The 17,872-nt window shown below is 39.6% G+C and overlaps 1 protein-coding gene across 2 annotated transcripts; it reads right to left on the bottom strand.

Moving 5' to 3' along the window:
* Positions 1–930: 930 nt before the first annotated feature.
* cab39 (calcium binding protein 39) lies at positions 931–16,767 on the bottom strand. 2 transcript variants are annotated; one of them, XM_008426135.2, is made up of 9 exons: positions 16,565–16,767; positions 13,129–13,284; positions 9,305–9,469; positions 7,172–7,290; positions 6,215–6,383; positions 4,928–4,987; positions 4,433–4,498; positions 3,893–4,036; positions 2,671–2,859 (listed from the first exon to the last, which is right to left on the bottom strand). In XM_008426135.2, the coding sequence occupies exons 2-9, from the start codon at positions 13,240–13,242 to the stop codon at positions 2,671–2,673; spliced, it is 1,026 nt and encodes a 341-aa protein (XP_008424357.1). In that variant the 5' UTR covers positions 13,243–13,284; positions 16,565–16,767. The 2 variants fall into 2 exon arrangements, with proteins under 2 accessions (XP_017163877.1, XP_008424357.1); XM_017308388.1 differs by lacking the exon at positions 16,565–16,767 and having other exon boundaries at positions 931–2,859; positions 13,129–13,242.
* Between the last annotated feature and the right edge of the window lie 1,105 nt (positions 16,768–17,872).

Genomic DNA, 17,872 nt, shown 5'->3' on the forward strand with positions numbered 1-17,872 from the left:
TTTTTAGTTGTTTTTTTGGTATTCCTTTGTTTTCTTCTTGTCAAATCTGTAGAGTGCTCAACAATCAGATCAAGACAAATACTACTTGGGTTCACAGTCAGAAAACTCATCAGATCTTCCCTCCAGTATGCCATGGAGATTTCTTATTATCATTTGTATTTATGAACTTTTATTTACCGTATTATTTATATTTAACAGAGAAACGTCTATAAAATTATATAAAGTCTGATAAAAAAAATTTAAAAATCAGTCTCCAAACCTTTTGAAGAACTACCAGAAAAGAGTCATAAAAACCCTGTAAGGAGAATTTCAGAAAATAACTTCTTTTGTTTGTGTAACTTGGGAAAAATATTTACTTCATCTTGCAGGTTTATTGTATTTTTGTCTTTCTGGAACTCAGGGAGGGTTTAGATAAGAACGGAGCGCTCCTCAGTTTTCAAGGTTTCAGAGGTTTTTGTCAACATAATGCTGAGCCAGAAACGCTGGTTCCCAGATTCCCTGAGAGAAACTTTGTGACAAGATTCATGTATGAAGGTAGTGAGTCTAATTGGAACAGGACAGACTGAACAGACACTGAGCATATCTGCTTGCTGTTCTCCTTCTTGCAAAAAGTGGTGTTTGAGTGAAAAATCGTCAATCTCTTCCTGGAAAGTAAAAGTGACAGTTCAATAGGGGAAACTCCTGTTTTCTTCATTTGAATATTTTCCACTATCACCCCCTAAAATACTGCAGGTGGATCCTGGATCTGGCTGTAAAAATGATTAATACAGTAATTTTCTTCTCTTTCCTCTTTTAGCACAGTATTCTTTATGTCATTTCAGAAGCAAATTTAAACCTGAAAAAGTAAATCAACATTTCGGAAAGTTAACAAGTTAGCATTTCGTTATCCTCAAGATGAGTTTTGCTCCCATGAATAAAGCGCGACACAGCTGCATTTTATGTCAAATGTTTATTTAATCGTTGGGCCCAGGCCTTTGACACATCAGAAAGCTCCCACACACTCGCTGCCGAGACTGGAGATAAAGTCAGCACACTACCGTAAACTGTCAAGGATTCGTTTTGTCATTTCAATACTGTCCGACGCTGGAAGGGAGACGGGTCAGGGGGGCAATTCCAGTACAATCTTTAGTGCAGCATCATGCAGAACCAGTGAAGCAACATGCATGTTCAGAGTGAACGACGGGGACACCAGGCTCTTACTGTAGTGTTTTCTGCTCTGAGATGCTTTTTAGAACGTCACTCACTGCAAATGAAGACAATACGTGTGGTTTAAATCAGTTGTTCTCAGCTTCCGCAAACCCAAAAGCACTCTGCTACCCACAATGCTTTACGCTCACCATTGTACTGGAATTATAAATAGGCTCAAAACACAAAGAGGAGGGTGACGGTGAGAGCGTTATAATCCGGTCCCACTTGAAGCTCACGAACTGTGGGCGGGGGGCCTAACATGGCACTCTGATGTTACAAACCGAAGCGGTAAGAAAACAGGGAGCGGAAGAAAAACCGCCCCGGTGAGGAGAAACGAATCACCCAGCACCTCGCAAAGTGCAAACACACACGCTTTAATGTTGCTGTTAATGCTCTGCTCTTCCCTCCACTCCCCATCTGCACTGCACCCCTGCACATTTTCTGCAGAGGTCCTCAAAATGTAAATGAACAGACCCAGAGCTGTTACTATGACATTCCTCTGCTGTACAAATTGTTAAAGATCCTATAGGTTAGCTAAATGTGAGCTGGCCCTTTAAGTTATGTACAAAGCAACCCCCAGCAATCATTTCACCAGTAAAATGAAATGCGGAAAGAATGTCACTTTTCTTAAGCTCCAGAAAGTAACTTGATAACAACCAAAAACAGTTTGTTTAAGGTGATATATATATAATATATATTTATGTCAAGGTTAAACAAAAATCTACAAAGCAAAAAAAGGCATATGTACACGATCACCCTGTCCCAGATAATTAAAAAATAAAAATGACCCAAATCATGGGCTTTAACTACTTTATACCCTACAACCCTCCCTCCTCAGCTGTGCTTCAAGCGCTGTCATAAAGCGCACAGGAGGTATTAAATGGTTCTGATGGCATCTGGTTGCTTTGTTAGATGAAGGCCAAGATGCAAACCAAAGTGGCCGCTGGGATGCGCAGGAATCTGAATGCGCCGGCCAGAGGCTGCAGCACCGGCGCCGGCCACGGATCTGTCGTATTTCAAGGCATGCAACAATAGTTCTGAAGCTCTTGTTCGTACCGTTTATCCCGATGTATTCAGTGGCAACTTGTGTCCACATGTTTTATTATTATTATTATTATTTGCTTGTGTGCGTATCTGTTTGATTATTGTCGCAGCTCTCAGAAAGCCTGCCTTAGTTTGAATTTGTTCTTTATGTGTGATGAACTGTTGTGGCAACATAATAAATCAGCAGCAGCAGCATCTACTAGTATTTTCTGACATCTTTTGAAAGAAAGGATAAAAACAAAAAATCTTAAATGTTCTGAGGGGCAGAAGAGCTGGCGACTTCCTGGTGAGCTGACGTGGGTTGGTTTTGTTTTTGTTCCTCAGTTTTTGTTCAGAAACCAGAGCAGCTGCTGCCGATGGCTCCGTTAAGCAGACGCCGTCTGGATGTTTTCCAGACCGGCTACTGGAGGCTCCGTCCTCGCCCTGCCACTCTCCCCCTCAGGCCTCCTGCGGGGCGGGCCTCTTCAGGTCCCTGATCTGTTTGATTAAGTAAGTCTTTTCGTCGTTGAACTGTTCGTCCTCCGTTCTGTCGTTCTGGAACTTGCTGAGAAACTCGATGAGTTTGGCCTGGTTCTTCAGCAGGATGTCCAGGATGGGCTGCGTCTTGTTGGGGTTGGCCACAAACACCTGGAGATGGACGAGGACAAACAGACGAGAGTCGATACAGCCGTGTTTTTAATGTGAGAATCTAAGTTAATCATTATATATTATACATTACAGGCTAATGCTGAGCAATATGCCTTTAAACTAACATCTAAGACTTATTTTCTTTCTTAAAAAGAAATTACAGCTGCTGGGACATATTTTCAAAAACGTCCTTATATTTCAGTAATCTGGGAGGTTAAGCTGAATTAAAAGTCTAACTAAATACAAGCTGTAAAATGTGATGGAAAAACAAAATGTTATCACTGAGCCCAACTAGTGCAACTGTGAAAAAAATGAAATCTTTATGAACAGAAAATTTGATTAAATCGATGTTTTGCCCAGCCTTATTAAATATGCAGCTAAAAAAGTAAAAAATATTGCATAAAAGTGTGACATTTCTTGCCAGTCATCTCAGAAAGTGAAACTCATATTATATTAAATCATCACATAAATATATCCCGAGCTTCTGTTTTTTGTCATTTTGATGGCTTAAGGTTTACAAATAGTGAAAACTTTATTCAAATAATGTGAAAAAGATAATAATTGGAAACTCATGATGTCACACCCTAATCAGCTAAGTAAATCGAAACACATGCTAATGATTCCTGAGCCTTTAAACGGTTTCTGACTCTGGGTCAGCCGCTACACAACCAACCACTAGAGGACCGCTGCTGTCATCGACAGCGTACACAAGGAGGGTAAACCTCCAAAAGGTCATTCCTGAAGAAGCCGGTTGTTCACAGTTTTGTATCCAAGCTTATTAACTGCCTTCATGCAAAAAAAGTGATTAAACAGCTGCAGCCCTTTGTCACAGTTATCAGTTATCCCAGAAATGCCGACAGTAAAACGATGAAGCAACTGAAGAAAAGTAAAATACACTTCAGAGCAGAAAAACCTGAGATTTTCTAGGTCCATAAATTGAGGGACATTTCACAAACACTACACACATACATTCCCTACAATATAAAATATCTAATCCGTCTTCTGGCCCTGACCAAGTATCGCTGATCTTTACCTTAAACACATGGAAAGCCTCAAACTGGATGTTGCGGCTCTTGTCCCGCAGCAGATTCATCATTAGCTTGAGATTCTCCGGCTTGCTGATGTATTTCGTCATTATGGTGAAATTGTGCCTGTCGAGAAGCAACTCCCCAAGCAACTAGACAATTTTAGAGAGACAAAGTGAAGCACAAATTAAAAATAGTTCTGTTCGTTAAGCTAAACTAGAGTAATTATTCAGATTTTACAACTGAAGGTCCTCTCTTTGTGGTCAATAATGATCAATATAAATCTGTATTGTGAACTGAATATAAGGTTATATGTTTAGTATTGACTATGATTCATTTATAGTCATACTATCCAGATATTAAGTCAAATAAACCTCAAAAGAATTAGCTTTAGTTAAAATAGTGAGTATTTTTTTGTCCAACCACTAGATGGCAGACATGAGGTGACGGATGCATTCGGAGAAACCCAACGATCTTCCTTAAATAACTCTCTAAATAGAGTTGCCTCCCTCTGAGATCTTTTTATACGTGCAACCTGGGGTTCTTACCTTGAGGGACTGCCGTTTAGTCACGTAGTTTTCTGAGTGTAGTAACTTTTCATATTCACTGAAAAACTGGAGGAGGCGGAGAGAGAAACATGGCTGTGGTTAGAGACGAGAAGGAGATCAAGCACAGACTTTCACAGCGTTTTCTCCGTCTGATATCAACACACACACACACAAAAAAATCTCCCACACAATCTGACAGTTACTTTGTGTTCTCATGCTGCAAACGGTCTCCCAAATGGCTGCTTGGGACTTGTTAAGGAGGAAGTTGGTGACAAGCTGATCCTCCAGACAAAGTGTTCATCTGCTGCTCTTAAAGTAATCTGAAGTTCTGGGTTTCAGTGGAAAAAGTGGCCCTGAAAAGTTCAACAAGCAGCTGCAGATTTCCTCTAGAAATCTATTATGACTGAAGTTTAAATCAATTGCAACTGGTTTTGCAAAGTGTTTTCATATTTTAAACCTTTAAAACATCACTCTCTGAGATGTGTGTGAACTCACTCTGTCATAATGCTGCTCCAGAAACTCAGCACTCAGTAGCTTGTGTCTTGTGAGGAGGTCCTGGGAACAGAAACATATACTGTATGTTTACAGCCGTAAACGTGTCATTTGATCTGCGTACGTCAGACAACATGCTCAGCACTGGACGGCATCAAGGATCATCCTCAGAAATGCATTCAAGTTTTTTTCCAAATTAAAAATATTTAAACATCCTAAAGATAAACATAAACAGAGAAAATGTGCATTAGCCGATGTGCTTTTCAACAATCACTTAGCTTGTGAAAAGGCTGCAACAAAAAATTATTTTAGCTATCGACCAATCGAACAGTTTGACAATTAACCTGATAAATCTGTAGCCTTTTTTATATTGAATATTACAAATATAAATATTTCAAATCCCCGTTGAAGAAGAAATTACATATTTAAATGCCTAAAATGCAATATCAGCATTAATGTAATGCTGATAATGTAAGCACTAATAAATATAATTAATTAACGTAAACCTGATCATTTGTAGCAGAGGATGCAGCTACAGCTAAAGAAATCCTGCCAACATTAACATGTGAAAAGCTCAGCTTTAATAATTGGATAGCAAAAGGTAATTAATCTTTTTTTTCACAGAATTTGAACAGGGTGAAGCTAAAACTATTCACAAATTTTGTTTTTAAAATCTTAAATGAAAATGTTCATATTTTTGCACAGTTTTGTCTTAATTACTGCTCTGAATATGTTGTTCTTTCTGAAAATCGTCTTTTTTTTGTCTGAATCCTCCAGTTAACGATTAATTGATCACTAAATTAGCTAACAATTATTTAAATAACTGATTCATCACAATTAATCACTCCAGACCTAGACTGCAGTAAGGCTTAGGCTGACTCTTAATTCTTTAATGCAGCATAAGATATTTTGGAAAGCAAAGAGGTGAAGCTGCCACAGATTTGATGCACTTTGTCTATTATCCCCAAAATGCATCTAAATCTGAGCCGCTCCAACAGAAAACCCATTATAAACGCCTCATTGTAAAATTATCATCTGCTTTAATATAACAGGTAAAACATCCTGCAGCAAAGGCATTTATAATAGTGACATTAATAATCTCCATTTTCATAAAATAACCTAGACACAATTATAGGACTATTAGATGGAAGATGGGCTGATGATGCACTCAACTTCATTTCTGCTCATCACTTAAAAGTCATTTGAAAATAATATTTTAGTCGTTTTACAGTGGTCTTATTGAACACCAGAGCTAATGCTGCTTGATTCACCATCAGCTGCTTGACTTACTTTGAAAGTGGCAAATGCATCGGAGGCGATGTCGAACGTGGACATCTCCACGTATCTGAAGAAGTCGTAGAACTGCTCCGACCACAGCGTGATCTTGGCCAGCGGCTCGTGTCTGATGCATTCCCTCAGCATGATGCCGCAGTTCAGGGCGATGTCCGGAGACTCGTACCTGCAGGAAGCAGTGATTTACCGTTTAACACAGGGGTCTGCAGCCCTTACAATGCAAAGAGGCTTTTTTACCCTCCGTTAAGCTAAGAACCAATTTAGAGCCACAAATTTAGCATGAAATGCTCGGAAAAAAGGCCATTTATAATTTCTGATAAATACCTACTATAGAAAAAGTGCTTATTATTTTTAAAAGAATTGTTTGTTTATTATTTTAAAATAAAGAAAATATGGATAAATTTTCTTTTATGGGATGTTGACATTTGCGGAAAATATGTCAATAAATAAAAGCACATATTTGCCAAAATAAAGACAAGAAAAAATGTTTTTTAAAGTAATTTTAGTGTCATTTTGCTGTGGAAATTCAATGAAATTGTTCCTTGAAATAAACTAACATGCCTTTGTTTTATATCTTTCCTCTATAAAACAATAGTTGGCTCTTTATCAATTTTAAGCTCTTGTGGAAAGTCCAGAGTCACTTTGTTAGACCCCTGGTTTAACAGATGCTAACTATCTGAATGCAATTATCTGATTAGCTACTATCTTTATCATGAGGTGTTTAAAAACAAAGTTTGAGGAAGAAGAGATTCTAGAGAGGAAAGTATTTTACAGCACATCAAAACATGTCTGCAGTTCATTTAGGCTGCAAAAGAGTGAGAGAGAGCAAAACCTCAGGATACATCAAAAAGGCTGAACGTATTACGACAACTTTAATCGTTTAGAACAAATTTAAAATTATACTAAACATGAAATAAAATAAAAGCTTTAAAAAACATCTGCCCGGACTCTTACCCCTTCAGCAGCATGAAAAGGATGTTTTGCTGGGTGCACAGATACTCTACAGTAGGTGTCCGAGTGCCAATCTGGCGCCTCAGGATGTTGTTGAAGATCTGGGCTACGTCCTTTTTACCCTGTTAGCGACAGAAAAATAAAAACATCAACTAATACTACAGATGCTTGAGACAAATCATGATGAAACTCAAGCTTCAAGTTGTATTTTTGATGCTATTAGGAGTCTTATAATCATTAATAGATTCAACGATATTAGTCTGACTATTTGAGAATGTCAGTAACGGTAAGTGTGGCACTGTTTTGTTATTTTTATGCCGTTTCTGATGCAAATCATAATATAAGTTATTGTCAGCCAGAGAGGAAGAGCTAATGGACACAAAAAAAAACAACTGCTTCATTCAGACCTTTTTCTTAGTTCCTCAAACACTTTTTTGCTTCTGTGTTTCTGCGCAGCAACAACTACAACCATCTGCATCCAGAAGAAATGCTTATTTAGACATTTTAGCTGATATGCCAGTTTTGTCAGAACAACTTCTCTTTATTTACGGTTCCCTGTTGAAGCATTTGTACCCTTTGACCTTTGAAATTCATGACGTCTTAATCACACCAGCCTATTTTTAGAGGTGGGTTTCATGTAACAAAACGGTAAATGGCTTAAAGAGATGTTTAGAACTAAAAAGTTTAAGGTGAAAGCGTGATGTGCGCTGCATTCAGTCAATAATTAATAGAACCAGGAAAGCAAAAACTTGATGCTGCCACCACCATATTCCACCTCATGTAGTGTTTATTAATAGTTTTAATTTTGGAGCCAATACTTGGCAATATAATAATGACGTCGATGTGACTCATACGCCACTCGTCTTAGTATTTGGTCATTACGTCAATTCATTTTTCTTATCTGCAAAGCAAAAATGTTTCTGCAGGAACCCCGGCTTTTCGATTTGAAAGTGTCCATCATGCAACCACAGGAAAGATGTGGGTTCACAAAGAAACATGAAAACTTTTAAATCCCTGTCCTGCTTCTGTCTTGTATAATTTGTAATCCTTGATCAGCTCTTTGTCTGAAGTAAGGAGGATGTGCCAGTGTAAAAGAGGAAATGAGCGTTCTTTCAGCACAATGACTCATAGATAAGGTGAGTCAGAGCAGCCTGAAGCAGCTGCCTGACATTTTCCAAAGAAACATGAGTTTACACACGTATCAACACCGACACGTCGGTCATGAATAACCTTATTTCTCTTCTGCAGTAGTAAATCATATCTCTACTCATGCAGTATCCTGCGTTTTCCAGGCACACAGTGCCATTTCATAGCACAATAAAGTAATTATGCTGCCTTAAGTCGTTACAAAAATGTTGTATCAAAAGTAACTTTGGAGTTATTCATGATTTGGAGTGTTAAAATTGGGCTTCTGTCTCTTTAAGAAGCTCCTGCTCTTTCCAACATGACGCCTTTAGCGTCACGACAATGCTACTCATTATGCCGTTTACGCCATGAGAGATGCAAAGATTTCTCACAAAAACAAACTGAATCATAGCCACAACATGTCTATGATTGGGAATAACATTATAACATGATGTAAACTAAAAAAAAGTTGATATTAAACAATGTTCCCCTTTAAATAATAAAGAATCATCCAAAACATTTAATATTTTCCTTTTTCCCATTCCTTCCCTCTCACTCAGATTGGCCTGTCAGGATAACAAATTTGGCTGGACGATTAATTCTCCCAGAAGTTATTGCAATAAACAATAATATTGTTATTTTGAGCCCATTTTCAAGTAATGTAATAGAAATGGCATAATAAACCAAGAAGACATCCTTAAATATCAATAAACTTTAAATTCTAATAAACTCTTAACACTGGAACTGGAAGAAATTTTAAATATCCAAAAGAAATAAATAAAACAGAAGTAATAAATAAAATAAATTTTGAAGTCTCTGTAAATAAAATAGTTCTTGAAAAAAAAGGTCTGGTTGAGACAAAGGCACCAGACTGAAGACTTATGTCATCCAGTTTTTGATAGGAAGAGAAAAACATTAAGTTATGCTAATAGAAATTATTGAAATGATTTAATTTATCCTGTGATTAACTGATTTTTATTGTGACAGGCCTACACAAAACTAAGCTCTCACCTCGAAGTCGATGAGCTGCAGGTCGGCGACCAGGGTGCTGAGCAGGCCGCTGTTGTAGAGCTCCTGGGCCAGCTGTGCCACCGCTTCCGTCTGCGGCTCCTTCTCGTTTGTCCCGTACAGGATCTCCTTCATCGCCACCAGGCTCTTCGACACTTCCTCTGCAGCCTGAAACATCGCAAGCATCCGCTCATGAAGCCGCTCCGCTTAGCGGGAAACTGGACGTATTACTGCTCTGGACTAGAACATTTTGTCAGGTTAGGATCTACAAACCATGAAAATGTTTTTAATTATCAGTAATGCCAGCAGTGCTAACACCTGTGAAGCATAACGAACTACGTCTCTCTTCGATTATTGATGGTGATTTCGTATCTAAACTGGGGGTTCAGCAGAGAGGAGTCAAAAAGTGTCTTTAGGACAAATTACAAATGTCTTCCAGCGGCTCAGCAAAGAGTCCCGACCTGAATCCTCTAGTCAGAGGTCTGAAAAAGGCTGAGCTCCGATGTTTTCCATTTAAACTGATGGAGCTGTAGAAGAAATCGGCTGAAGATCGACGTGTCAACATGATGCCATCATATTCAAGAAGTTCTGAGGCAGCAATTGCTGCTAACAGCACTTCATCAGACTGTTAAACAAAGGCTGTGAATACTTATGTGATTTCTTAGATTATTTTTTATATTGCATGCTTGCAAAAAACATGTAAAGTACTGTAATGTGTAGCGTTTTAGGATAAAAACTGAATTTAATCCATTTTTGACTGAAGTAACATGAGGACTTTCTGGCGCACTGTGACCTGGAAGTAATGGTTGCGGTTTGGTTCATACCTCAGCTTTGAGGTCACGACTCAGAACAACAGCAAAAAGGAAACCAGATACTAGGTTTCACTTTTTACACATAAAAAATATAAATATATAATCACATTTTTTAAGAACTGAGATATAAACCATTAATACCACAAGGAAGTTCCAACAAGTTGCAATAAATCCGATCTAATTTCAACCAAACATTAAATCAAGTAACTGATGGCGACTGAAGCAGTAGGGAAGGAGCAGAGATCTGACAGTCTGAAAGTTACAAGTTCAGTTCCAGCTTCCTTCCCTGCCAGATGTCGACGTGCCACTAAACACTAAGGGGGCGTTTACACGACAACGATCCAACAAAAACGGCACTTTTGTTCCGTTTTTGTTGGATCGTTTACACGATAACGTTCTGATTACGATCTGTGTTTACACAGTAACGGTGCACATCGAAAACGTGTAATGCTCTTGCTGCGCCTAGTTGGAGCTAGGTTCTTTGAAACTTTGAAAGTGCGCATGTGTTTAAAAAAAAGTTGTACTTGAAGGCATGTGGATTTCCGTGAGAGAACACGCATTGTGTGCGTCTGATTAGGGCGCATGCAGTTGGAAAAAGTGGGATAACTTTGCCGAAAAACCTTGTTTGAGCTTTCACGGTGTCTGTAGCGGCCCGGACTGGAAGCTGTTTATTGTTTTTACCTTGGAATGGCCAACAGTCTGTTATTCCTATATCAATTTGATAAAATAGGAGTTCCCGCACGTCCCATATCCGTGTCCTCTGTTACCTTTTTCAGCAGTTAAAACAGTTTTATCCGTCGCTAACAAGTCGTAACCTGTTTTTCCGAGCCGCCTTCAAACGCAACATGAACGCTGAGACGCTTGCGCTGGGTTTACACCTGTGAGGCAGCGAAGGAGACCTGATGCTGCTGCGCAGGTGTGTGTGTGTGTGTGTTAGAATCATGGCAGCAAACCAGCAAAACGTAAATAACTTGGCACAGTTTTTCCCCCGAACTAACCGACTGAGTTGAGTAACGCTGTTGGATGCAGGTGATGTTAGCTAGAAGATGACTGGCTAATATCAATACAGCACGTTAAGCTTGTTAACAAGTAGCCTGTAGGCTGCTGGTGTTGTTGTCTATGTTCAGCTACGTAGACTCATTTTGCCCCCCAAAATAAGTCGGTGCCCCTCCTGTTAAACTCGTCTGGAGCCGGGCTGGTCCTGGTCCGTAGTTCTCTACATAAGAGCGCTGAACAAGCAGCCGTGTATTTTGCCACCTGGGCGGTGCGGAGCGGTGAAGAGACGCTGAGGGAACCGAATCTGATGGGGAAACAGTAACACCAGCATTGTGAGTAGTTTCTTCTTCTTCTGWGGATTGTAGGAAGCAGCTATGTTTTGCGTCATACTATGCATGAGCTGGTCTGGAACCCGTTTTCAATCTGTGCCGTTGTTAGAGAAAACATTCGGTGGTTTCGTGTAAACGCACACTACAAACGCAACAAAACTCTTCCGTTTTCCCCCGAAATCGTTGTCGTGTAAACGGGGCCTAAGTCACCTACTAATCTACTTATCGACGAGAGCGTCTATAACAGTGGTTCTTAACCTGGGTTCGATTGAACCTCAGGGGTTTGATGAGTCGGTCTCAGGGTTCGGCGGAGCCTCTGCCAAGGAGGTAAAGACACACTTGTGTAAAGTCGTGAAGACGCCCCGCTTTGCCATCACTTGCTGCAGAAGATCATGTTACATAGCTTAGCCAATCAGTGCTGTGGAGGAGCCCTGATTGAAGGAGCTCCACTCTCAGCATGGATTTGAACTTGTGTCTTTATTTACTTCAGCAAAGCTCACAGTTTTTACCAAATTCTGTAGCTTTCGGTGTACTTCTAAATCTGCTCCTTTGTAGCATCTTTTCTGGGTTTGTACTGCCTCTAGTGGCGTGGGGGTGGTAGCACAACTAATATTATTACATTACTAAATCAGAATACCGCAAAGTCTTTATTATTTATTATTAATTTTTCATTCTCTTAAGAATGTAGAGCTAATTAAATAATCTAAGCAAGACCTTAAAGTGGTTCCAGTTTCTCTCGATGGCCAACCTGTTGAAACTGTGGCAAATTTTAAATACCTTGGGTTGTTCCTGGACAGTCAGCTCAACTGTGCTGAAAACACTGACTATATTTTGAAGAACTGTTCTCAGAAACTCTACCTTTTAAGAAGACTTAGTGATCTTCTTAAAATTATATGTCTTGAATTTGAGGGGAAAAATCATTTTATTTATCACTACAAAAGGGTTCAGTGAATGTGCATATGAATCTGAGTTCGGTACCTCAAAAAAGGTCAAGAACCATTGGTCTATAAGCTGAACGAGTAAGTAACAGAAAGCAGGCCAGGAATGTTAGTTTCTGGTAGTTTTGCACCAACTTCATGCTTGTTTATAAGCCAATAAAGATTTTAAAAGGTTCTCTGTAAATAATAATAAAATCTTCAGCACTCACATCACCAGATGATTTATTTAGTGTCCATTGGAGTAATTAAATCAAAGGTGAAACATAATCTTGTTAATTATCAGAAGTTGCTAAGCAACAAGCGATATGACACAATGGCTTTCTGATAGTTTTACAAACTGCTGATTAAAAACAAGCCGGTCCTGTGTGTCATTCGCGTCTCCAAAGCCACACGCCCGGCTTCTTACTGAGCATATTTACACAGCTGCTGTTGTGAACAGATTCAGACGTTTCCCTCTAGCGTTACAAATATGCGTGAAATTAATTCCTATCTGTGCTGCGACGGTTCGTATTAATACATGTGTTGTGTTAATTAGGGCTGAGACAATTAATCGGATTAATCTTCAACTAATTTAGCAATCAATTAATCATTAACTCGGGTATACACACTCAGCTGTTAGCTGAAAGAACAACAAAGTCGGAGCAGTAAATGAGTCAAAACTATGTAAGAAATACACAAACTTTGCATTTCAGATGGAAAATCTTATTTGTCTGTAAAAAAAGTTCACAACATTCAGGTTGTGTCTCTTTTACCTTCTCTGCCTTTTTATCGGAGATGTCGTGCTTCTCCAGCACGGTCATGCTGTCCTTAAGGTTCTTGACGATGTCCGCAGGTGACTTGTGGGACTTGCCAAAGGGAAAAGGCATGGCGGAGAGTTACCACGAGTGACCAGGCAGCGGACTGTCCACCTGAGGAAGGAAATGTACAAAATTATAGGAACCTTGTGTCCAGACACTGCATTTAGCCTGTTGAAAAACACTATTAATATCCGATTTATGATTTAAATCAACACCTAATTCAATGATAAATGGAGGGAGAGGTGTATCATTTTACTCCCTGTAAACATCACTTCTAAATCTGACTTTTAAATCATTCCCATGTAGAGATTAAACCTGTTGAATCACCTGGTTAAATGATGAATAATCAACCATGACATCATCTCAGACCTTTGTATGGGCCTGAGCTCTCACTCAGAAATCTAAGCCGTCAAGCTTAATAAAACACGCCTATAAGATTTTTCCGTAACGGAAAACTTTGTAGTTCTGGATCAGATGAAGGAATGGCTGATCCAACAGAACCCCGGCCCATCCAACCTCCAACCACCGTCAAGTCCTCATCAGAACTTTACGGTGAAATTTATATTTCAGATCACGAAAAGAGCGCTTAACGAAAACAAGATAAACACATCTGTTAAACCGTTAAGTCCTAAACGACCCAGCCAAATGTGCAGTACCGTAATTCTTCAACACTTTGCGCTTTCTGAAAAGTTTCAACGGTTCCAGAAAGGGGAGACGTTGTGCTTTCCAGCCAGTATCGGGTTATTAAAGTAATTTCACGCCTGTCGTAGCAGGAAGAGAAATTAATAGACAGTAAATTACGAAAATAACTTGCTAGATATAAGATGATGTGTTGGAGACCAACCGTTTGTTCTGCTGTCATCCTCTAAATCTGGAGCAGTCGCCACTTTCTCCTCTGTCTGGACAGAGTCCACATTTAGAAAGCAATGCTAGCTCCAGGAATATAATGTTTGAGTAGCAGCCAAGTGGGAGATGTATTTATAAATATGCATGTGTCATGTGTGACTAAGCTGCAATATAAAACCGTGTCTCACTAATGACCCGTGCACTTTGACATGCTAACATCTCTGCTGACCCAGACACACCTCGTTGTCAGCAGGCGGCCAAATCCGTCTTTTCCATGGGGCTAAAGCTCGTTAACGTAGTCGTCAGGCTGCGGCCCAGCCTCCCTACGCCTTCCTGCCCCACTTCTGCAACAGTGACGCAAATAAGGAGGCAACACATATGGCAGGTTCAAGGCCTGCAGGTCGCCGCTTACCCTCCACAAGTCCTGATCCAAACTGCGTGCTGGAGCAAACTAAGAATCCTTGGATCCGCCAGAGGAACTTCTCATCATAACAGCTCGCTTCAGAAAGTCGATATCGATGACATTAAATGATCGGTCATTTCATATTTAAAAATTACATCAATAAATGGACCAAATCATAAAGTGATGTGAAAATGTTGATATTTTAAGGACAAAAATGGCAATAATTCACATAAGTAACAAAAAAATAACATCAAGCAAAATCTATTTTTTTAATAAATCAGTTTCTTTCGATTAAAAAAAACTTATGAAAATTTAACTAAAACCACAGCTGTTTGTGTCTGCTGAATGTTTGGTTAAAATAAGTTTGTTTTTCATTCAGTGGGTAGAGAATTAAGAAATTTTACTCAAGTAAGAGCAGCGATACTTCGTAATAGAATTACTCAAGTAAAAGTAAAAAGTACAGCATAGTGAAAATACTCCTAAAAGTACTTAAAAAAAGTTACTCAGGTAAATGTAATTGAGTAAATGTAAATAGTTACTACCCACTCTGCCCACAGCTAAGGTTGCAACTAATAATTTGGCGAGACTCCTCAGCAGGTCCATGTGATTTTTGTGATTTTATTTTGACTCAAAAGAAAAACATATTGCAGCAATTAACATTTAAAGTGGCTGACATAGAAATCAACATAAGCTGACCTTGTGATTATTCTCCAAATGATTCTCATAAAATTTTTATCTACTATAAACATTTCTTTTTTTTATTTTCTTTTTGTGATATCTACACTTTAACTTTATAAGAGTTGTTGTTTTCAATAACTATGACTTAACTATTTTATCTGCACAAATAATAATATGCATGGATCAAAATTAGATTAGGTGGCTTTCGAAAACATATACCAACAACATTTGTGTATAGAAGAGTACAGTTGTGTAATAGTTTTGCTCTTGGCCAGAACCATAAAGAATCCTCTTGTTCTTTGGAAGACGTAGGCTTGATTAGATCATGAAGACTGAACACTGATCTGATCAATCTAAAACAAACAGATGTCAGTGTGTTTTGCTTTTAGCAGAGGGTGCCTCCTGGTTTTCAATTAGCTTCATCAAAGATAGGATTAAAGCTGCACATTATTTTAAAAGAACACAAATAAAAACCTATTGTAAAAAGTGCATATTTATTGAAATTAGGATTCAAAATGTGATGCTCCACCGGAAGAACGCAAACATATCAGCGTGGCAGAGTCACAAGCAACTCAACCTGCAGCATATTTCACATTAACTCAGCCCAAACTGACTCCATTCCTTGCAGAAACACAAGCCGCGGTGTTGACTGAAGTGCCTACATCTTCCTGAAAGCAAATAAAGCTGTGAGAAATCCCGTAAACCTTCCACCGCGGCGCACACACCCTTCAGTCCGGGCAGGAACAGGTTCTCCACACACCACCTGACACACAGATCAATTACTCATAGCTGGCGCTCGTTAACCTCATCAGCTTATTTTTAATTGTGCAGCGACGCCTTTCTCTGTTAAAACTGCAGCTACTAGCTGAAAAGACTGGTAAAAAAAAAAGAGAGAGAGAGAAAGAGAGAGAAAGGGCCTCCTCGGTAGCTGACGGTGAGCACCGCCCATCCGTGATCTCCATGCCTGCTTTGTGATGGTGTGCAGCGCTAACAAAAACGCACCTGAGTCGATTCAGTGCCGTGCACGTTAACAACACAGTTAAAACAAGGGTCGCCTGTGTTGTCTCCACTGTTGAGCTGAACTTTGCTCAGAAGCTAACGTGGCCTATAACCTTTCAATCACTGTCCAACAAACAGAGCTACTGCTGCAGCTGGGTAGCGTCCGAAAGCGTCTTAACTCGACCACCAGGATTGCTTGAAGCTCACAAGTCTTTTATGACAGAAGTTAGGGTGACCCGTGTTAAAAACGTGTCTGGGTAAAGCCTGGAAAGCTTAATTTAATGCGCAGAGCATATCAGGTTTAGAAAGCTAACTTAGCCTAATGCTAACTAGGCCTGCCAGCGGCTCCTCGCTGAAACCCATGCCTGTCTTTAGCAGCAGGCCAGCTTCACCCAGCCCCGCTTTGCTCACTGTTTATTTCCTTGTTATTACTTCATAACCGAATGTAAATACACAACAAAATACCTTGTATATGACGTTGTCGATGTTTTTCTCCCAACTGTTAGGACTGCAAAAGGCAATTCAGATAATCCGTGGAAGAAAAGGGCTTTGTTTTGCTCGTCGACTCCCCTTATTTTACTGTTAATAATTGTGCGGCCCCCTGTTACCTCCTGGTTCTTTCTCTGAGCCGGATTGGTAACGCTGGCGGCGCAGCAGTCGTGGCTGCTGTGACGTCTTACTGCCACCTCTGGCCGTTCGGTGGTACAGCAACAACGCAGGTTTGTTTCTGCAATAATAGTACATGACCACACGAGGGCGCCATTATCCCGTTACTAAAGCGTTACTGGAAACGCGTTTCGTTTATATGAGGAAAGACAATTTAGTTCTGCATATCCTGTTCAAGTAAAGAACTAATGTGGATATTTGTGAATTATTTCATCTAATTATAGAAGGGTTATTAAATTGCAGATGTATTACTGCCAGACAACTCAACATTGTATCAAACATTCAAACTCCCTGAACTTTGTTTTTTACTTTTGTTATGTTACAACCACATATTTCAATGTATTTTTGGAAGATTTCAATGATTGATGAAGACTGGTTGCCACAAATTTCTATGCTGCTTCCACTACATTCAAAGTAGCATTTTTTTCCAATAAGATTTGCTTATCCAGAAGCTATTATTTATTTTTTTTTCCCCCTTTGATTTAGTTTCTGGATTAACCCCAAATGGTTGCTATGGAGGGTAACCTTTAAAGGAATCAAAGCAACAGGTTTTGATAAGGGAATAACATAATTAAATGATGTAAAGCTCAAAATATTGATTTTACATTATTCCACCCAGGCGCGGAGTTATGGGGGGGCTGCTGCCCACGGCCCGGGCCGGAAGGGGGCCCGGGTCTGGAGGTGCCAGGGAGGGGAGGAACGGTTTACCTGATTTTAGACGGAGAAAGTGCGCCCTCGCCTGTTCAGAAAGGTTTATGTAAGTTACTGTCAACACAAACAATACTGTGATGTAGACTTAAATATCTATTTTTACATATCAACATCATATATCTATATCACGTCATGTGACTTAAATCTTAGTCACATGACAGATTGCCGTAAGTAAAAGCAATAACCTGCTAAACCAATCACCTGCCTCTGGCAACTCCTCCTCCACCCCGCAGAGCGCCAGTTTCCTACTTTACAAGGTGCAAAAAAGAAAATGGCCTGCATGCAAATACTGTATGGAAGTAGGACTGTGACATCATCCGCATCGGATTGATTCAGCTGGTCACGTGCTCCTCGGTTGGCAAAGTCAAAGCCCGAATCATACGTCACAGATGACGT

The sequence above is a fragment of the Poecilia reticulata genome, linkage group LG13 (genome assembly GCF_000633615.1).
Source record: "Poecilia reticulata strain Guanapo linkage group LG13, Guppy_female_1.0+MT, whole genome shotgun sequence".
Taxonomy (NCBI): domain Eukaryota; kingdom Metazoa; phylum Chordata; class Actinopteri; order Cyprinodontiformes; family Poeciliidae; genus Poecilia; species Poecilia reticulata.